Here is a 22,629-nt window from a genome sequence, read left to right on the forward strand (position 1 = left end):
GATATCTGAGGCAGAAAGTCCCTCTTGGTGACACTGAGCTTTGCTCCCAGCCCTCAGTCTCGGAGCAATTTGGGCTGCTCTGCATTCAGCGAGTCAGTAATCTGAGCAGGAGGTTTAATCCATCACACGGACAATTATTTCTACAGCCAGTCAAGGGAACAGCGTTTAGTAACAGCCGAAGGTTTCTGTAAGTCATTTGTTACCAAATCTCTGGTATGCTAAATTTCTCTGAATATCTGCAGCTGTCCTTCCATCACGACGGCTCCTCCTTGGCCCGACACAGGATGGGGCAATGCATTAAATCTGTACAAACGCACCAGAATTCAGGCAGAGATCATCAAAAGTCTTTTAATGATTAAACCATGTCAAACATTAACAATGTAGGTATTTTCAGATGAGCCAAGGGTTTATTTCTAGCACATTTAGACAGCCTATTTTGAACATTATAGCTGCTGTACTGAACTATGTAAAGACTCTGCAAACCAGTACCTAGAAATGAAGACACACGCACAAGCTTTGATAATGTAAACATAACAGACACTGTCTCCTTCAAAACAAGGAATGAAAACCCACAAGGCTAGTAGGAGAACTTACTAATTCCCTAAGAGATGTGCAAAAATTTTTAAAAAGATTTAATTTAAAAAAAAAATTAAACATGTTAAAACTGGCATTTATATAAATATCAAAAAACAAATAGTTAAACTTGAGCAATGACCAGTAGAATGTCTTGCACAATTCAATTCTTCAGAGCTTAATGAATAAAATATTCATAAGCCAAACTCCACCACGGCAGATACCAGAACACCAGCAATAGATATTGGCTTTGCAACTGACTCCTCATATGTGCAAGGCAAGATTTTACAAGGAGGAGTAACTTTAATAAGCACTCAACCCAAATCCTCAGATAACAAGCCAAAACATTACCGGTGATACACACAACTCACACTACAGAAACAGACATCTCCAGCACATTTCAGTAACATTGAAAAAACATCAGGTATGACTTAGACCGTTTAATTTTGCTTGTTTGGGAAAAAAACACATTTGTGTTAGGCACAGTTTAAAAATGAACATATGCTACATGAAGAGAAGTACAGATACCAACTTAAATACAGACAATTCCATCAGAAAAGCATCTTTCTGTCTTTGTTTTTAAATACGCTTTCGGATATGTCACAGACTTAAACAGTAGCTTCTAAGATGTGGATATGGCTATGGTAACAACACTTGAAATTCTGCCAGTTTCCATATTAAAAAACACTCTTCATTTACCATTTAAGAATTCCCAGAAATTAAAAAAAAAAAAAAAAAAAAAGAGAGAGAAAAGAAAAGATGGGTCCACCCTGTATATACTCTAAACCTTAGAGACGATATTTAAGTCTTACTGGACTGTGTAAGTGCCAATTAATTTTACATTAGTGACATACTTCAAATAAAAAAATAATATCTATTAAAAAGGTAAAATAACTTTTCCATCTGGTTCGTGACTGTTTAGTCAATTAAAGCCAAATATACAAAACTAAATGCGCCATTTCCAATTTCACTGTATCGCGTAAGAGATACGTAACATCGTGTATCACATACAGAACAGTAAAATGATCAATGGATTCTTCTCAATGACTTTTTAATAAAAAGTCAATCAACTGAAAAGTTGAAACATACCCTAATTTTTAAACCAGTAATATGCTTTGGGCCCTGCTTTTTAATTTAAGGCATGTGTGTTTATCTACTGAAACCAGCATTGTACAAATTACCTCTACAATCACATGCATGATCTACAGTAAAAAAAATGGAGGTTTAGATTACAGTGTTTTCAAATTGTGAATCATAATTCAGCACCTATCATATTGACTAGTAAGGCAACAGCAGTGTCGGATACTACGATAATACTCTCTTCCACAGTCTATAGCGGGGTCAGTGACAGCCCAGAATTATTTTTAAACTTTAACCTACTTTTATGTTCTGTATACAGTTTCTAGGGTGTTTGCACTGGTTAAGTCCTACATAAATCACACTATTCTAGGCAGGAATAGTTACAGTAGCCATTAGAGTATTAGTGCACAACTCTTATTGTGCTTACAATCAGATGATTTTGTTGTTGGGGTTATCAAAATGGTTTTTCAGTTTGGTCTTCAATCCTTCCTTTGTTTCCTTTGTTTCACATTGTTCTCAAGGGAAGAAAAGCTGTTTGTGTACCCGTTCACAGTGGCCGTAGAGCCATTCTGATACTCTTTCCTCCTCGAGGATGCCTTCTTGTTGTAAGTCTAGAATATACAGAAAGACACATGGTTTTGCTTAAATGGATATAAATACCTACTTCTTCACAGTAACTCAAGAAACACAAAAGTAAACTTGCATCCATCATTTATAAAGACCTCGTGCTGGTGGCAGAGTCTAACAAGCTCTACCATTTTTTGTGTATGAGGCTATACTATGCCTTTCATTCATCACAGCAAGAGAATTAGCTCACTGGAAAAGAAAAAGGCTTGGTAGTATGATGGTAGCAATGGTAGCGTTATGTTACCAGTAAATTAGAAACAAGGGAAGCGATTTTATGAGCAGACTATGGCAGAAGAAGATACTCAAAATGACAAGTGAGGAAGGAGGTTTGATGCACTGCAGGTGACTGTCTCAAACAAAGCCAGAAGAAGTGGGTAAACAACAGTGAGGGAAGTTCAGAGACAGAAATGTGAAAGGAATTTGCACCGGCCAACATGGGAAGCAAAAACTAACAGGATCAGGGAGGCTCAGGACATGAAAAAAAGTTACAGACAGTGAAAAAAATACACATGAATTAGTCTTTGTCAAAGGGGCTCAGTCGCCTTACAAGAGTGTGTTTCCCAAAATATGTGCGTGTGAAAGAAAGTTAAATGGTTAAATTGATGAAGAAAGCCAAGTAACACCTGTAATATACTACCATGTTTAATTAGCATGTTCATATGCAGCAAGTGATATAAACCACGGGACTGATTTTAAGAAGTACTTGAAGCTCAGATAGGGAAGCCTGCTATGCTTCCCCCTCATGAATCACTCTTACCAGACCTGAAATGTTCAAATCTTTCAAGAGATGTTTAAAATATGTAACGGAGTTTGCTTGCTTGGGGGTAGTAGGCTGCGTTCATTTGATTTTCTAAAGATGGGTACATCTTTGCACAGAGTTGGATTAGGAGCTACTCAGAACAACACATGCCAAGTCCAGATCTGTTCAAACATGAAATCAATTTTGTAGAAAGACAATTCGAAATGTTAATTTTCCATATGGAACTACGAACAAATGCCTGTAAAGGTGAGCCAAAACCAGATTTCTGTATGTTGGGAGTTTGGGAAGTTTCCTTGGGTATAAAACAAGCATTTCCCCTTGTAAGAGCCATAGTGAACAATTCCTTTAGATGCTTCACAGGCTGCTGTTCTGTTTCAGACTGGAAAGCTGTTTCTTACATAAAAGCTCGTCCTCTCCCTTATCTGCAGTTAAAATTGCATTAGTAAAATGCCTTTTCATGCCACTCTGCTTACTGAAATTACTAATCGTTCCGAATTACGGATACAAAACATCAGAAGCTTCCAAATTTGAGGGCAGACCAACAAGTATAGTACTTTAAGAGCCTATGCATGTTACTGGAAGACAGCAAAAGGCTATTTCAAGCATATCTTTCTGTAAAGCAGCTTTCAATGAGATACAGCCAGCAGAATGCTACAAAGAGTCGATGAATATTACTTTTACCTGAATGTAGAAATTTGTGAAGAGGATAATCAAAGAAATCATATAAGAAATCTGGAAATACAGCCACCCCTGAGGAAATGCACATGGCCAAACAACACCACAGCTGGTCTGGAAGATTGTCAGGACAAACTGAGTCTGGGGAGAGAGAGGGGAAAAAAAAAAACAAAACAAAAAAAGATAAATGGAGCACATTAATGCAAGGAGGAAAAAAGCCATTAGTGACCAAAATCTCATTAGTTATTTCTGAAACAAGTCAAAATATGCAATACTATGTGTTTGACAAGTTTATCTTCTCCGTCTTACTTACAGTGTAAACCTGAGTAAGCAAACATTCAGGTTGTGGTATTCTGTTGTTTTTATTTGATTAATATCATTCCATTTTACAGCATTAGAGTAACTTACGTAGAATCGATTTATAAATATACTAAGGAACAAAGATCACCTTCTCCCTAGTCAGAGCTCATCAGGGTTTGACTCTACCAGCCTAACAGAGTAGATCTGCATCTCACTGCTTCAGCTGTGAAAGATTTGGGGTAACCGGGTCTACAGTCAGATCCTGCAAACCTCTCCCCCAGACAGGGACTGCCCGACATATCGCTCCAGTGTAAGAATGGTTGGGGTAAAGGCTGCAGGGAAGCTGGGGAGGCAGGGAGGAGGACTGGGGTTTAATTATCTTCAATTATCTCTTTTGGAAAAACACAGTTTGTGCCGAAGTGCTGCAGAGGGCCTTAAGCAAAATTCATCTTTACGTGAAGGCTACCAGATTAGGGAATGTTTATTTAAAAAGGGAAAGACTGTTCTGTTATTTTGCTGCCCTAAAAGCTATGCAGGCGGAGCAGGCGGGGAAGTGAAAGCAGCGATGACAATAGCCAGGGGAGCAACCGGAGCACTGAGACTCTCGCACTCCGTAGCACTCAAACAATCAGGATGAAGAATAGGGACTCAATCTGGAAGGAGAAAAAAACCACAAAGCAAAACAACCCCACCAAAAAACAATGACCCTCACACTGCTACAATACTTAGCCATCCTTCAGGAAGAAAGAGTGCTAAGAAAAAAGATTTTGAGAATCAACACTCTGAATTGCTAGTCATCACCAACAAATGCTATTAAACCTATTCACAGCTCTGAGGGGTTGCTAAGTGGGGAGAGGGGGGAAAAAAAAAGAAAAAATAAAATGAAAAAGTCTATCTCTAGGCTTCAGTTTCCCCACCTACAAAATGGGGAAGACAAAACACCCATGCACGTTTCCTTGTGGTGTTCTGACGTGTTATACACATTGAAACCTGGTTCTTATGCAGTATCACTACAGCATGTGCCATATTGCTTAATTTTGTTGCTCTTTTCACTGCCAGTACACAGCATTCAGGCTTCATCACTGTATACACAGGAAACAATACAAATGGATGCAAGGAGTCCAACACAGAATTAAAAGAGAAAAAAATCTGCCCATTTAAAGTGCAGAAAGAGACCAGAAATATTGAACAGTTTTTAATAAACCATTTGCAACTGCATGCAAAAGTGAGACAGAAAAGCCATTGTCCTGCAGGACTAGAATGAAGGGCCTTGTTAGCTGCGGACTGCGTTGCACTTGGTTTCTGGTCTGTCATCTTGACATCAGCCTGAGCAACCAAGGACTGAGAAGAAGGTGTTAGCTCAAGCAGGCTTGGAAGAAAAAGCTTCTCCCTCCTCCCTGGCTAGCGAGTCCCAGAAAACCCAGTGCTGTGAGTCCCAAATACATCTAGCCACACAACGTGGGGAGGTGGAGAAAGATCCCACTGATCTCAGCACTGATTCGTGTACATCATCAGTCCCCAGCTCCCCATCGTCCTCAAGACAGAGCAAACGAAGGTGCAGAAGGTGGATTTCTATGGTGATTTAGGTCCTTAAAGATGTAAAAGGTACTAGCCTTCATTCTCCCTTCTTCTACCCCCGCCAAGATTTTCTAACTCAGTAGAGGCAAGAGGACCCCCTCACGAACACAAGAGCCCGCTAAAGCACTGAATAGCTCATCACTCACCAGCTGTCCCTGAGTGATGTACTTCTTCCACCACAGATAAGGACGCATTGCTGGAACAGCAGACAATCCGTAGTAGGAGTACATGAGGACGTGGATAAAGCTGTTCAGTGTGGCACCAAAGTAAGCTAAAAAAAGGGGCAAAGGAAAAAGAAAGTACACTGCATTACCAGGAACATGCTGTTTCATGGATCCTACTAAAATAACAAGTTCAAAACGTTACTATTTAAAATATGATTTTTCTTAGAAGAAAGGCAAGAGTCCACTCCCCTGATTTTTTTTCTGTTCACCCAACAGAGTGGCTGAGCTGCTTTGCAGCTGGGCACTTTATACCAGCCTTCTGGTTTTGTTTCCTCGATTTATTCTTTTTCATATCTACATTCTGGCTTCTCAAGGGAACTGAGGAAGCTGATAAACAGGAGGCACGTAAACATGCTCAACAAATCGATAGCTTCACTCATCTAATTTTAGGCTTATTTCACTTCCTTCCAGTCAGGAGCCTATTTTGTCATTTATAACCAAAAGCAACAGCTATCTTCAGAAACTGCGAGTTAGCCATTTTATTTGTCCTTGTTTACAGCATCTTTAGTCATTAAAGAAACTTTTAGCTTAACACCAAACTGCACAGAACTGTGATGACCAAGCGGAACATAAAGGTTGGAAAGGAAGAAGAAAAACACATCACTAGAAATAGTACAAAAGTATTTTCAAGACCACACAAACACAAGATAGACTTCAAGTGTCTGCACTTTTCACTGTTGTATAAACAGGGATTGACTTCCCTGAGGAGAATGAGGTTCCAGATGCACACTTTTTGTAAGTTACTCACTGTTGTGCTGACAACATGAAACAAATACAAGTTTCTATGTTGTTTGGCTCAGAAAGCAGACCAGCCTTCCTAAGCAACTCAGCCTCTTGGTCTGCACTGCCAGTAGTTCACATCCACTGAATTTGACAAGGTTTCTCTTGGATGAGTGTTCCACAAAACCAGTATCTGTAAGCTGCACATCTGAACCACAACTAAGCCGCACTAATGCAGTTAGGAAACTAGATGCCAGCTAAAAGCAATGAAATTAAAGAATCAAAGCAAGATAGCCAGAGGTTAGCAGGATTTAGACAAGAGAGACATAGAAATCTTCCACTTAAGATGCATTCGGTTAAGTTCATTAGCACTCAGGGGACAAGATTTTAATTGAAATCATTTGTTATGGCTACTGGTATAATGAGATTAAATTAAAAAAGTAGCATCTCAAGTAACTTGACAGATACAAGGACAAGAGTCACTATTAGCCATCTTGTAGATGAAACAAGCTTCTAGTCCTGACTTGGAAAAGAGTATTGTTTCATTAGAGGGTCTGCAATGACCACAAAAAAGAGAAAACAAGGTTGACAGGTATCGGACCTGGACTACTGCTGCTGCTAAATGCCACACTACCAAGCAAATTCTGCAAACTACATCGGCATGCCTTTTCTAGAGGCTTTGCAGGTAGCTTAATACCTGCAACTATCTGCAATAGCTGCAATTCAGCAAAGCAGCTTAACATGGTACAGAACAAATCCTGCAGCTGAAGCTACCAGAGATGGTTGGTTTGATCAAAAGAAAACCAAAACGAGACCCTTGTTGCAAGAGTTCCCCACCATAACCCAGTACTTACAGTGACCACAAGGCACCCAGTTCATAACAAACCACCAAATGTTCAGCATTGTTGCATGGTGGTAGACATGCAGAACAGTGATCTGATGATTATTTTTCCGCAAAATAAAAAAGAAGGTATCCATGAACTCAATGAGTTTGGAGAAATAGTACCACCAGAGGACACGTATGATCTAGAAAGGAGGAAAGAAGTTTTAGAAGCATTGCACACTGTGGGGGCTTTCAACCCTTTTGCTATCTAAGTAACTAAAATCCGGATTCTATCCTGCACTACTTGGACTGAAGACACTGCTGAGATCTTCTGTAACGCTTCAGCCTCAGGTCTCTCCGTAGGACATCTAGGTACAAACCCATAGCTACAGCTGAAAACAGGATGACAAAGAGTGTTTTATGAGGCTATTGCGGTGCACCTGGGGTGTCCTGGGAGAAACAAGACAATATTTAACCAGACTTGGTCCCGCAGTGCTCTCCATAAAGGAGAGGTCTGAACAGTGACCAGAAGAAATCAACACCACATCTCAGAAAGAGAAGGGGAGTCACAACACACAGTGGCTGGATACAGTTTGAAGACCAAGTCCTTGTTTTTTGACCTGGGAACACTTGAAAATTTACAGATAATTACTCACCAAAATACCAACCATGAATATATTGTAGATTAGCTATTATGTTTGACAATGCATTTTCCATTGTATTGTAAAAGGGGGGAAAAAAGCATATAGGTTGAACACAATCCGCATAATCAATACTGTTCTGCTCTCTACTTACATACGAGCGGATAATTTGAAACATTATTAGCTATAAGTCTCGATTACATTACCTTCATATCAGCTTCTCCTCCACTGTGCGTATCCTGACAGAAGAAATTGTATCCTCCTTCCCATACTCCCGTCACCAGCTGAGAAGATCAAAGAATAAAGTGTCATTTGGAGAAGGCTGCACCCCGTGGCATGTGCAAACCTCGACAGCAGCTCTGCCGAGACATCTGGTGTCAAGGGATTCATGGGCACCCAAGTGTGGCATTAGGTTGAATTCAAGCTCCAAGCAGTGATCGAATCAGAAATTCTTCCAATTGGGGTATAACAGAATAAAAATAGGAGGTAGCAACTTATCTCCATTTATCCCACATAGCGTGTGTTTTGCACAGACATATTCTAGACAGATCCTTAAGAAATATATTTCTTTCTTAGCTGATGATCTAATTGTTGAAGAAAGTGAACGACCAAAGAAAAGTAAATATTTTTTTCTGATTATTTTTTGAAAGAAAAAGTTGTATTTTTAGGAATTTTATACACAGAGATCTGACTACAGTTTTTTCAACTGTGTAACAGAGCAAATCTTCAGCTTTGCTATCCTTAACAGCTAACAACTGGTATTTTACTGTATTTTGATTCTTCAAGATCTTTTTAAATAATTCACTCATCCCAAGTACACTACATCCTTCCCAGCAAAAGTGACTTCCTCCGCAGGATACGCTATTGCCTGCCTGACTTCCTGGCATAACAAATAACACCTCAAACACGACAAAATTACTTTTAAGAGTAATGACCAGCTATTAGTCACGAGACGATGACAGGGAGCCCGTAGCCGAAGGGCTGGCTGAAACCTCTGGAGAAGCAAGAGGCAAGCTGGATGTCCATGTCCCACCATTTCATGGGTGGGAGACGGAGGGGCAGGTTGAGGGTGGGATGGGAAGAGGGAGTGGGTGCAAGGACAGGAGTGAGCCCCCCTTTAATATCACAACAGAAGGGATCACTGGATGTTGTTTATAAAGATGTTTTTCCTCTTGGGAATAGCATGAGGAGAGGAGTAACAAATTTAGACAATTCCCAAGTGAAAAAAGAATTGTGAGGTATCCCAAAAAAACATTTTAAAGGCACAGACAGATATCCTGCACAAGCAAGTTGTCTGGTTTTAGCGTTATCTACGCTCATGCAGGATAAAAAAAAAACTTGGCAAAGCCATGGTGAAAAACTCTTTATACCATAAGTCATTTAAAATGATCACTTGATTAAAAGACTACAATAACTGGTACAATGAAGTGCTGCTCAGAACTGTGAATGGGAAGCTAATTCTAAAAGGTACCATGAAGATTATCACTTAAATAATCTACCTTTCCCTAATGTTATTTCTTTCATGGCTCATTTTCCCCCTAAATTAGCTTTTAAAATACCCAGTCAGCCTAGGTCATTATTTTTGACATTCTGAGACAGAATTATTGCCACTATTTAGAAAAAGAGGAAAAAAAAAAACGACATCTAGTTATATCATAACATGTAGACCTGGAATTATTTTGTGTTGTAGAGATAAATCAATACCACCCTGCCACAGTGAGAGCAGGGCAGCCGTGCAGGTTGACAGCAGACCCACGCAATTCCTCTATCCAAGTAGCAAAGGGAACGCAGCCACGGGAGGACTCCTCTCCTGGCCGTAAGGAAGACCCTGATGTGCAAAGCACACCAGTTTAAAAGCAGTACCCTGCTAAAGCACCAGCTACATCCCGGAGCAAGCCTTGCACCAAACTGCTCTTAGGGCTCTGTGGCTTCGGAGTGCCCGCCAGTCCCTCAGACAGAAGACCACATTGTGCTGTGATCGTGTTGTTAAGAGCTTACAGATGTTTTCATACAGTTCTCATAGTTCAAGGAAGTGTTAGGAATAGAGGGATAATCACAATGTTTATATTGTAATTAATCCAAATAGCATCCATCACTAATCCTGCAGTCCATAATCGTCTCCAAGGAAAGGCTAGCACAGTGAAACCCAAAGAGCTTTCCCTGCAAGTCATACAGGTTCACTACCTAAAGCGTAATGCAACCAAAGGTGTCTGGATGGATTGCACCTCTCTGAAGGGCAAAGGCATCAGTGTGGCTACAGGTAGCTTCAGCTAAACCTGAGTACTCCCTCATTTCCAGGAGAGCATATAATAATATGCTAGGAGTTCTAATACTCTCACAGCCAGAGGGGTTTAAATGATAGAAGCAAAGCAACATTTGTAAGAAATGGTAACATCTTTTATCATATAAATAGTTAGTATAGTTACAAAAATAATTTAATCCCTCCCTTTCCAGAAGGCACTAAATGGTGAAAAGCTGCTACTGCTGCCCACAAACCTTGCTTGGTGCAACATAAAACGCACACAGATAATCCTTTTTCCGAGTTAGCCAGCTGCTCCTTTGCCTGACACCACTATTTCTTGCACCCACAATACTTTCAGCGCATGCTGGAAGGCTTCAGAAAACAAAATCAACGGGCCACTCTGAGACCTGACCACAAATGGTTCCCACATGGCTCTGCTATGCACGGGGCTGGGCGTACAGCACCGGGGAGCTGCTTACGTCCCACCTAGAAAGCAAAACACGGAGGTGTCATAAATTGCCAGCTAGTGCATTTAAGTCATTGCTCATGCTTGTTGCGGTCTGCTTCAAGGATAGCCGGAGTTTCTAACCCCTCCTTACAGCTACTCTACAGCAGGTCTCAACTCACCCAACACTCCTCATCCTCCCAGCGACGGGCTGGTGGCTCCTCAGCCACCCCAGGCTTGAGATAACCTTTCCCTGCCTGCCGTCCCTAGGAAGTCCTTCACCTTCAGGTTGGCAGGAGCCCAGGCTTGCTGATGGCACTGCTGATGCGCAACCACAGGCATATCTTCTCTTGAGAAATTAACCTGTCTCGAAAAGGCTGACTACAATCATTTTCACCAGAATACGTGATTTTTAAATGACACAAAAAGAGACAGCTCCTTCATAAGCCAATTAAAATGGTACTCAAAGTCAACGTTAAGTCCTTCGGCTCCAGGGAAAACCCTGCAGCTCAAAGTTGATGTGTGCTCAAGCAACTCTTATTGCCTTCCCTTGCACTGAAATTTTCTTGTTTTATGTTGCTTTCATTTTTTAATTCCATTGCTGAATTCTTTAAATTGCTGTAGCACGTGCTTCTTTTATAAACTCAGCTACCAAAATAAACCAGCACACCGACACCAGTCCCACCAGGCTGCAGGAGAGGCGTTACTGGGGAGGATTTCGTTTTCTTGTGATAAAAGCAAAGTCTGAGACTTGCTGGAGAGGTGCAGATAAGGGACCCAACACTGTATCACACTGTCAAGGCGTGATGGGTTTACAAGCCTCAAAAAGAAAAGAAGCAGAAGTTCATATGGCTGATCAAAGAAAGCAAACGTCTGCAGGGATACAAAATTTTATCTTTACATGAATGCAATCACCGTGGGACAGAGATAAGGGCTTCGGGACCTGTAGAGAAAGAAAGGGGAGAGGAACGAGCAGCCTGGCAGAGAGCTGCCACCCACGGCTCGCGTGCCACAGCCCCTCTTCACCGAGTCCCCTCTTTCCTAAAACAGGGTGCAGCTCTGAGGATGCTTTTCCTACAGCATAAGCAACACCTCCCTCACCAGTAAAATCTGAGACTTTTCTCAGGCTAATTCAGTAGGGAATTAATTTTTCAGATGAAGAAAGAAGACAGGAAAGCGACTGCTTTTAAGGAAGTGAGCCTTCATCACTGACCAGTTTTCTCAAATATAAGTCCAGGTGGTCCAGATCACTTGGCTAGTTTTGCCAACAAACACCCCCAAAATAAAATAGGTCTGCGTGCTGTATAACTGCGTACCTGGCGCTCTCCCTACTTTGCCAAATTACCCATCCGAGGCTCGAGTGGAGAGGCATGGGCCCTCCTCACAGCATTGCAAGACAACTTGACCCGTGAACCCGGCACAGAGCAGCGACACGAGCGGAAGCCATGCCGCCTCTGCTGCTCTAACTACTCCCGCGGTTCCTTCAGATACAGCTGTGCCAGCCAGCGGGCGATGAACCCATACCCCATAGCCCCGATGCCAGCTGCCCCGCTACACACCTTCTCCACCATGCAGGAGGCCACCCCTTGCTGCCCCTGCCCAAGACAGGAGTGTTATTTCCCCTCAAAGTCCAAGCACTGTAGATTTATACAGAATAAAACATCGTTGTTTGCCCCTAGTGAGAACCCCCTCTTCCTGAAGTATGGGAGTGACAGGTCAGCCTGGAGAAACCTCTCCCGCTCCCCTAGGTCTGCCTTGCCTTTTATATTGTCTGGGACAAGCACAGTCCGCTACTCTGTTCTGCTAGTACCAGAACCCAGCCTGGTCATTAAATGCCCAAATAAATAATTTATAGCAAGTACACACAGAAACTACTACCTTAGGAATTCCAAGTAAGAGGTATAAGATTTCTAGTGATTTTAAAATAAGGCTATATTCTATTACATCAGTAGACCACATGGTGCAAGTAGACAATAACTAGAACTAGACAAATAGTACAATGCAAAATTTTTTTCCCCACGTTATTGCATACAAACATTTAGATGTAAAGGTGAGAAAACCAAGTAGGTCATCTTTCTCATCCTAGTTGGGAGGATGCCTCACTAACATCTTGTTTTGGTCATATAACATTTAAACTGAGCTGTGATGCTACGAATCATGACCTGAACCACCACAGCTATAACTCGGGGAAAAACTCCAAAGCAGGGTTTCAGGTGTATTGTACACAAGCTATTAAAGCAGCTTATTTTCAGGCAGGCTACTAAACAAGTTCGTAAGTGGTGATGTTTTATGACTTTCCTCAAACTAGGACTGAAAAAAGTTTAATCCAGCTGAAACTCAAAGTGACAACAAGGAAGAGAACAGGGAGTTACATCTCTTTTTTTGAATGCTGCTCTTCACCATTTTATCTTACAAGTGAGTACATGTACTATAAAGTGCTACTGATGTATGGCTAATCCTTCAAAGCCAAGTTTCCATGACTGATGTGATCCGAGCGAGGGTGTCGCCGGCTTTGCACTGACACAGGTAATTGCAGAGGCACTACAGCTAGAGAACGTACCTGGAGGTGCAGGAAGCTGATTTTTTTCCCCTATCACCTGGCCCTTCGGCTCTCTCCCTGCAAACATCAAGCAGCGCGGTGTTATGTCAGCATGGCTCTCTACTTGGCAGCATTTTTATGGGATCAGTCCCTTGTTGCAGAACATCGCTTGCCCTCACGTCTAGCTTGTAAGTGCTGTCAAACACATTTCGTTGCAACTATCATGAGTTTAATAGTCTTCGTAACACCGTAGCTTCCCGTATTCCCATTTATAAAGAGAAGGTATATTTACAACAATACCAATGAACACTTCCATATAGATAACACGTTACTTTAAGAGCAATATTGACTTTGATATAAAGCGTTTCACTATATAGGAAGGAGGAGCCTTAATATTCACTGCATTTTAGTTGTCTCATTCCTTCACAATATAAAAACTATTCAGCTGGTTACAAGTATGAGGACTTCTTCAGCATACAATAAATAGTCCTTTCTTGGCAACCAGTTCATTGTTAGCAAGAAAAAGGCATTTATAAGATCAACAGTTCAGATCTTTTCTATTGGTTAAATTTATCAGCAGGTTTTGTAACACAGCAGAATGTTACAGTAATTTTCATTTGGAAACTATGAGTATTATTCAAGGAATTCAAGGAAAATACTATTCAAGTATTCAAGGAAAAAAGATTGGCTATCCTGAGAATTCTATCCACACTCAGTACAACTGAAGAAAAGTCTGCACTTGTAAACCCTCAATAACATAATTGGAGGTTAAAACAATAGATTATTATATAATTATAAATAATATCTGCATAAAATAATGCAGATGTTGTACATGAAGTCCGCAGCAACACTACTTTTAGACAAATTAAACAGATCAACACACAAATTTTTCTGGATTATAATATCCTGAGAGGGAGGTTAGAAATGTAAGCACATCAAGAATACAAGTTGTTCCAAGTACCTACTGAATCCAAAACCGCTCCCCCCGAAGAATTAAGTATCAAAGTTCTTAATAACCCAACTCAGTAATTTTTGACTAGACAAGTCACTGCACAAGAGAAATAACTTTAAATTTAAATCACTTCCTATCTAAACACTCACCTTGTAAAACACTGTAGAATTAACTACAAACTTAAAGGAGAATTACAGCTTGCATATACTTCTAAGCAAATGCCACAAAAAAAAGAAAGAAAAAAGAGAGATTAGTAGTTTTAGCTCTAGCTTGTAATCGCACGTTGAAAATGAAATCTCTCCTTACAGAAAGGAGAAATGTTTTTGGTTAAAAGCAAGCCAGAGTATTCTGTACTTTAAAGCCACACACTCAATCATCTTCTAACCACATTCTTATTTACATTGCCATAGTTCTTCATTTTCATTTTAATAAAAAACATCAAATTCTGAGTAAAAGCAGCTAAAGCGGGAAGTGGAAAACTTTATACTGCCTAAATCTTTGTTTTGTTAGGAAAGAAAGTAAGGCCACAGAAAGTCCAATTCAGTTTGAAATATATTTGTATGCTTAGATTTTAACTTCCAAGAAACAGACAAATCACAACAGCATTGATGCAATTGTTTCAGCAAAACTACGAGGACGCAAAAGAAGCTATTGCAAGCTTACAGAAATAGATGCGGAGAGTATGCATGATTAAACACATTTAAAAAAAACACATTTGCACTCCAAATCAAGCCGTAGTTTTGCTACGAAGTACTTCGTACAATCCACCAGCACAATCACGTTGAGCATGACTTCTAGGCAAGGAGGAGTTACTGAAGGAGCAGCCAGGTTCATGCTGAAAGATCAGGCCTTTACTTGCACTGAGCGAGAGTGCATTGAAACATTGCTAACCAAGGTCAGCATAGGTGTTTACGGCAAGGTTTTTTTCATACCATCCTTAGAGGTAACTTTACAACTATGGTTTTCTCCCCTGAGAAGTGACACTGAAGAACAGTTGCAACATTTCTGCAGATGTTTCCCCAGGTTTAGGAGGACTGTCCTCAGAGATCGTTTTCAACATAAGCCAATATAATTAAAACAGACACTGCAAAATAACCCCGACCCAACCCCTTTTCTCCTACCTCATAAAACATATACAGAGAAAGCAGTGTAAGTCCAAGGTTGTAGACCACTAGAATACCCCTGCATGAGAACGGTTGCTTATTCCGCATGTACTTTGGTCCTAGCCATACGATTAGTAAGTACAAGACTGAGAAGATAAAGGTAGGTGTATAGTTCTCCAGAAGAAGCCATCCTTTTACTCTGGGGTCTGAAACAAACAAACAAAAACATACAAACACTTAGATTTTGTAAGGGGAAGAGTTCAATGCATCCAGAAAAAGCTGTACCCAAAATGCTTCCAGCGCCGGAATACCGGAGGAAGACGAAGGAAGAGCAGCAAGCCCTTTTATTAAGGGCCACATTGCTAATCACAAACAACCTTTGCAAACAACAAGCTTTTAGTTGAATGGCTGTTAAAGAAAGCAGAAATAATTCTCCTCCTAAGGCAAAAATATTCTTAAATTATTACTGCTATTATTTTTAAATACTCATTACCATTCAGAATCGTTGTCCATCTTGAATACCATAGATGAGCTTAAACTATAAAGAAAAGCTTCAACGACCCTCTCCCCCTTATTCTCTCAAACCAACCTTTCCCGATAGTACACACCTTATTTCCTCAGAGCCAGCAAAGCTAAGAGTGAAACAGATACCTTTGTGGTTATTGGTGGATGATCCTGATAATTATTTTCTAATCAATACTAAGCCAGTTAGACTTACGTACATGCTACTCAAAAGGATTAAATTTTGGAGTACTTGTATGAGCAATGAAACACAAAGCAGTCAGTCCCGTCTGACTAATCAGTGCGGTTGGCAACATGTCGACTGCTCAAGAAAAGCACATAAACCACCCCGAACGAGAGGATTTCAGGGGAACCCTTGGGACAAGTGCGTGATCCTTTTGAACCACAACTGTGTTGCCCATACCCAGCAACAGCGCGGTGATTCACTCCTCTCACTAAAGTCAGCCCAAAGGACTGAAACCAAGTTTACCAAACCATAAATGAACAATTCAAGTATTGCTGGCATTCACAGCCCTGACTTAATTTTGAAGGAGTCATATGTAGATCCTGAATGTAAGAAACGGGGCCCTAAAACATAGGTTGGGAAGTAGTTAAGAAAGCTGGGGAATTGTTTGGACTTGCCACCTTTACGGTTCATTATTTTTAAGACATGGCAAATATAGACCATATGCCAGCACATACAATAAGTTATATCAGAACATCCAGACTAATTTAAACGTGCTTAGTATGAAGAGGGGGCCACAAGGGCACCGAGCTACTAAAAGCAAACAGAAAACACACTTTGAAGGATCAGAGGCTTGTTCCACCTCCTGTGGACTTTGTCCTGCGAGGAAGCAGCACCACCACCAGAGTTTCACTGGGACAAAGAAAGAGGTAGAAAAGATGCTACTGAAGCAATCAAGAGGAAGAAAGCACACGCCACTGAGCAGCATTGCTATGCACACTCCATAGGGGATGCTGACATTTAATCCCCTGGTCAGGACCAGGTGGAAGAGGGCCATCCCTACCCCAGCTGGAAGCCCTCACCATGAGACCACCGCCTGTCCCAGTCCCAGTCTCCCTTCCTTGCGCTGACCAGGATTGCTGTTCTCCACCTGTAGACTTTTTCTCAGTGAAAAACCTACCTAAAACCATTGCTTCTTTCAAAAGAATGGTTTCAAAGAAGCAATGCTTTCCAAAAACTGCAGATTTTTTCAGTGAAAAATAGCAGCTCTAGTTATGAGGGCAAGAGTATTTTTATTTCATCAAATGCAAATTAAAAAAAGGGGTTTTTTAATAAAAGCTATTATTAAATTCTAAAAAGAAAAAAAAAAGGCAAAGAGTGAGATAAGTCATTCACTAAGACTAACAACACAAGCTTAACTGATAGCAAGAAGAATAGCACCTATGACTGTCATAGCTAAAACATTAGAAGCTTCAGGTCAAAAGATCAGAAGCATTGAATAGACTTTTTCATTTATTACAGAATCATACATTTTGATGCTTTGCAGATATTAAAGAAAGCGGTCACCTGTTAATGTCAGGATGTTAGGGGGAAGCTGCTTCTTACGCTCCAGTATCTGCACTTTAATATCAGTTTTATTTATGTATTTAATTTTTGACAAAACTTACCTCTGGGTCCAAGCCAAACATCAAGGTAGCTATTGATTGTTTTATCCAGAAGTTCCATTCTACAGCCTACTGAAACGGAAAGAAGAGAAGAAACTTAGTTCTTCAGCTCACAAAAACAGTTTAATCATCTGAATACCATCTGTTAGGGTTAGCAAAGAAAATACTAATATGCAAAAATTGCAGCAGACACACTGGACATTACCAGCATATATAAAGTACATAAAGCTTATTCTAGTCTCAAGAGAGCCACTGGTGTAAGAGCAGTATTTCCCACTGAAGTATTTAATCATGGATCTAGATACACAGAAGCTTAAAATAATGAGTTCAGATTAACCTGAAGTTCTTGTTAATTCTGTATTTTGTAAGTGCAAATAAAGGATGACATCTTGCAAGATCCCTCTGCAAGGAGGAGGAGGATTGGACCTTGAGAAAGCCACCAACATCGAAATTCTCAAATAAATACTATGAAGCTCTTTTAACAACGAGCCTAGAAGAGCTGGCAATGCTAGCTGGGGAGGAGGAGGGAAGGAAAAATGTGAAAAACTGGCTCTGCTATCACTTTTGTGGACAGGCGACCGATTACAGCCCATAAAACCACGAGATCAATAGTCACCGAATGACTGAGAGGGCTGCAGAGGCAAGGGAGAAAACATTGCAGTTCGTGGCATGAGCATCTCTGGTTCCAGAAACTGCTTACTGGTAAGACATTACCAGGTAAAACTCATCCAACATCAGTACAGTAGAGTGATTCAAATGTCATCTGTCAGCTCCTCACATGGCCAGTATTTATGGGTAGCAAGGGTATATATACTGCGGTACCGAAGTCGCTGTACCTCCCTAAGGTTAAAGCAGGACAGAAGTAGCAACACTTTCCATGAGCAGGGACAACTGTACATGAAGCTGTTCAAGAGAAGAAGTAGTAAGTTTCTTCTTGACTAAGAAAAAAACCAACCAAACCAAAACAAAAAACCCTTCCAATTTCCTCTTTTCTAGCCAGAACTGTACTGAACTTTCACTAAAATAATTCTATCCATTTTTAATAGGATAGTTTTCACTTCTTGGTGTTTCTCCCTGCCCGAAGTACTAATATTAAACAGCAATTTTTAGTTATGGGGAAATAACATAAGCAACACATAAACTGTCAACATACCCACAGCACAAACCAAAACGATAATGCGAGTTTACATGTCATTGCCAACAACAACAAAGTTCACCTCCATTTTTTTCAGTTCTAGCTAAAGACATATCCCTCTCCCACCTGTGAAAACCCTGCCTCCAGAGGATTTCTGATTTCTGCAAGTCAAATGAATACTGGTCCTCTGGTTTTAGTCAGCTGGGATTGACACCTCCATTTCTTTTGAGTCCAGCAAGAAAAGCCAAGCAGTATGGAGGTTACTGAAAGGAGGTTGTAGAGAGGTGGAGGTCGGTCTCTTCTCCCAGGTAACAAGTGATAGGACGAGAGGAAATGGCCTCAAGTTGCGCCAGGGGAGGTTTAGACTGGATATTAGGAAATTTTACTTCACAGAAAGGGTTGTCAAGCACTGGAACAGGCTGCCCAGGGAAGTGGTTGAGTCGCCATCCCTGGAGGTATTTAAAAGATGTTTGGATGAGGTGCTTAGGGACATGGTGTAGTGGTGGTGTTGGTAGTGTTAGGTTGGACTTGATGATCTTAAAGGTCTTTTCCAACCTATACGATCCTGTGATTCTGTGATGCAAACGACGTCCTCTCCCTGGTCCAAAGCGGGACTGGGAGCCACCCAGCCCCCGCAGGGGCTTCGACTTCCCGTGGGACCAAGAAAATACAACGGGCTTGGATACGTGCATTTACACTGCGTGGTCTTCTATGTAAATCCAGATCCCTTCCACCGCAGGGCTCCAGGCAGGAGGCCGACGCGCTCGCCGAGGATCTCCGGCTGCACCCCCAACCCATCGTTTCCCGCGGGCTCTCGGGGACAGGGGCAGAAGAGGGCTTTCCCCTCCGCGTGCACTGAGTCTTTGTACCGCTTTGGACTGCACAAAGGCACAGAAACTTCCCTGGAATCTGGTCACCAGGCACAAACAAAAGAGCTTGATTAAAATAACCAGGAGTGTTAAAGCCTTTTGCAATCCTGATTCATATCAGTTTTATTTTCCGACCGAAGCAGCCCAGCCCAAATAAGTACACACTTCACAAGAAGGTGCATTTTTGGGATTACGCCACCTCACCAGCTATGACACACAAACTGCGAGCGCTTGCGTGAACAGCCACAGCACTGGTACACTGGCGTCCTAGGAATAAGGAAATTTAACTGAGAAGCCTATGCTGTGCTACCGGAAGCATGAACATCAGGAAGACTGTGAGAAATGAGTACGTATTTCCAAGGAGAAGAAAGAAAGTTATCTAGAGCAAGCTCTTAATTTTTTTTTTTCCCCACCTCTTTTTTTTTTAATCTGTCAGCTATTAAATATCGCCAGGAAAAGCACTCCCCAGCGGATAATTAATTTTGTTGCTTGAAATCCCCACTTACTCAATTTGTCTGTCACTGCTTTGATCCAGTACTGATTAATTTAGTTACGCAGCGCTGCATCACCCAATAACGCAGCATCTGCGCCTGACTTCAGCTCCCCTTTTTGCAGAGGCAGCCTTCAGATGGGAGAGTTTGTTTCAAAAACAAAGGTCCGTTACACAAAAATATACAAAAAAAGCTCAATTCGGAACTGACTTGCTCTACACTGTTGTTTGCTGGACACTGAAAATGCAGATATGTAAATGAAACAAGTAAGAAAGCAGAAACAAACTCTGCCTAGCTATAGCAAAGACAGCAAGAAATGAAACTCGATGTTCAAGCCTTCCATAAAATTGGAAGAAAAACTCATTCCCCAAGAGGAGGGGGCTTTCTGCAGAGGTCTCAGCTTTTTTGGGCTGCTACCCCAAAGCAGCTTTTTGTGCCACTACCCCAACGCAGCTTTTTGTGCCAGCATTATCAGACAGCAGATTGTAAAAGGCACAGCAAAGGAAGAACTACTCCTGGTGTCGATTTCCAGAATTTGCAGAAAAAGAAATTGTTTCAAAAGGAACTCATTTGTGTAACAGAAAAACAGAGGGAAACAATCTGCTTTTGTTCCAGAGGGGGTCATGTGAAAATGCATCAAGTCTCCTGCCAACAGCCACACAACATTAAACACTGCTTCAACGGCAGCAACTACAAGGGTTCTTTTTTAATTAGAATAGTTTCCCAATTCAGAGGAACATCAACTTCCAGAAAAATTAAACCAGTGGCCATTTGAAACACTGTAATCGGCATGTTTCCTACTACTGAAAGTAAGCAGATTCTGCAGCTGACCACATACACAAGCAGATCACTAGCAACACTCCTTTACCTAGAAGTCATCCCACAGCAAGGCACACTATTCATAGAATCACAGAATAGTTGGAGTTGGAAGGGACCTTCAAAGATCATCTAGTCCAACCCCCCTGCAATGAGCAGGGACATCTTCAACTAGATCCGGTTGCTCAGAGCCCTGTCCAACCTGACCTTGAATGTTTCCAGGGATGGGGCATCTACCACCTCTCTGGGCAACCTGTTCCAGTGTCTCACCACCCTCATCGTAAAAAATTTCTTCCTTATATCTAGTCTAAATCTGCCCTCCCTTAGTTTAAAACCATTACCCCTTGTCCTATTGCAACAGGCCCTGCTAAAAAGTCTGTCCTCATCTTTCTTATAAGCCCCCTTTAAGTACTGAAAGGCCGCAATAAGGTCTCTCTGGAGCCTTCTCTTCTCCAGGCTCAACAACCCCAACTCTCTCAGCCTTTGTTCATAGGAGAGGCATTCCATGCCTCTGATCATTTTCGTGGCCCTCCTCTGGATCCGCTCCAACAGCTCCATGTCTTTCCTGTGCTGAGGGCTCCAGAGCTGGACGCAGTACTCCAGGTGGGGTCTCACCAGAGCAGAGTAGAGGGGCAGATTCAGCTCCCTTGACCGGCTGGCCATGCTTCTTTTGATGCAGCCCACGATACGGTTGGCCTTCTGGCTCATGTCCAGCTTTTCATCCACCAGTACCCCAAGTCCTTCTCCACAGAGCTGCTCTCAGTCCCTCCATCCCCTAGCCTGTATTGATACTAAGGGTTGCCCCGACCCAGGTGTAGGACCCTGCACTTGGCCTCGTTGAACCTCATGAGGTTCACATGGGCCCACTTCTCCAGCTTGTCCAGGTCCCTCTGGATGGCATCCCATCCTTCTGGCATGTCAACCACACCACTCAGCTTGGTGTCATCTGCAAACTTGCTGAGGGTGTGAGAGACTGAAAGAGTTAATGTCTCAAACATTGTGGCGACTTGAGGCGCTATTTGCATGGCGACGGCAGGTCGCGAGCGCGGGGTTGGGGAGAGCGAGAGCGGGAGCAGGACGTGCGGGACATGGAGAGCGCGTCGGAGGACGCGCGGTTCCGGGTTCTGCCGGACCTTACCATGTACGGCCAGAGGTCACACAGGGTTTATCTGAGGAAGGGGGCCTGCAACTGCCCGAGAGACCCCTCATGACCACCCACCTCCCCCAGTGCCTGCGCAGAAGATTGAGAACTTTCTAGAACAATAACCATGTAAGTCCTGAAGGGGCGTACCTGGAGGCGGGGATTAGCCTATAAAAGACATGACCCCTAGGGAAGCGCGCGTGCCCACCACTGGAGGATTGCCACGTCTGTCATCATCATCGCGGGATCCAAGGGTGGTGATACTTTTTCTTTCTCTTTCCTCCTCTCTTTTCCTTTCCTTTTCTCGCTTCTCTCTCCCTCTACTCTTCCAATATATGCAAGTTTGCGATAAATTGTGACGGGTTGCCCGGCAAATAGCTCCGTTGCCAAATCGCCTCTGTTTCGTTCATTGAGCTCACCAGTTCGTCAAGTTTGTCCGTTTGTGGAATTTGCCAGTTAATAAAGTTGCTGGCCAGCCTGTTCCTCTGAGTCATTGTCGTGACTCTACCAACCACGCGGCTCTGCTGAGCAGAGATCGGCTTTTGTCGGTACACAAACCATTGGGGAATCGAAAAAGATTCACCCCTCTTGCAACCCACCGAGTGGGACGAGACAGAGGGTGCATTCGATCCCACTGTCAATGTCATTGATGAAGATATTAAACAGTACTGGCCCCAATACAGAGCCCTGAGGGACACCACTTGTCACCGATCTCCATCTGGACATTGAGCCGTTGACCACTACCCTCTTGGATGCGACCATCCA

General features: G+C 42.1%; 1 protein-coding gene across 3 annotated transcripts in view; it reads right to left on the reverse strand.

The window, feature by feature from the left end:
- Window positions 1-334: 334 nt before the first annotated feature.
- Window positions 335-22,629, reverse strand: part of ELOVL5 (ELOVL fatty acid elongase 5) — a 40,183-nt gene continuing 17,888 nt past the window's right edge. For 2 of the 3 annotated variants that reach the window (XM_075498077.1, XM_075498078.1), the window contains exons 2-8: window positions 17,416-17,484; window positions 15,301-15,488; window positions 8,208-8,285; window positions 7,392-7,563; window positions 5,740-5,864; window positions 3,722-3,856; window positions 335-2,264 (exon numbers count right to left, since the gene is read on the reverse strand). In XM_075498077.1, coding sequence (XP_075354192.1) covers window positions 2,133-2,264; window positions 3,722-3,856; window positions 5,740-5,864; window positions 7,392-7,563; window positions 8,208-8,285; window positions 15,301-15,488; window positions 17,416-17,473 — 888 coding nt within the window. In that variant the 5' untranslated portion in view covers window positions 17,474-17,484 and the 3' untranslated portion in view covers window positions 335-2,132. Of the gene's footprint in view, window positions 2,265-3,721; window positions 3,857-5,739; window positions 5,865-7,391; window positions 7,564-8,207; window positions 8,286-15,300; window positions 15,489-17,415; window positions 17,485-22,629 lie in introns of those variants that run through there. The other variant, XM_075498076.1, reaches the window with a different exon arrangement.

This window comes from Mycteria americana, chromosome 3, assembly GCF_035582795.1.
Source record: "Mycteria americana isolate JAX WOST 10 ecotype Jacksonville Zoo and Gardens chromosome 3, USCA_MyAme_1.0, whole genome shotgun sequence".
Classification (NCBI taxonomy): domain Eukaryota; kingdom Metazoa; phylum Chordata; class Aves; order Ciconiiformes; family Ciconiidae; genus Mycteria; species Mycteria americana.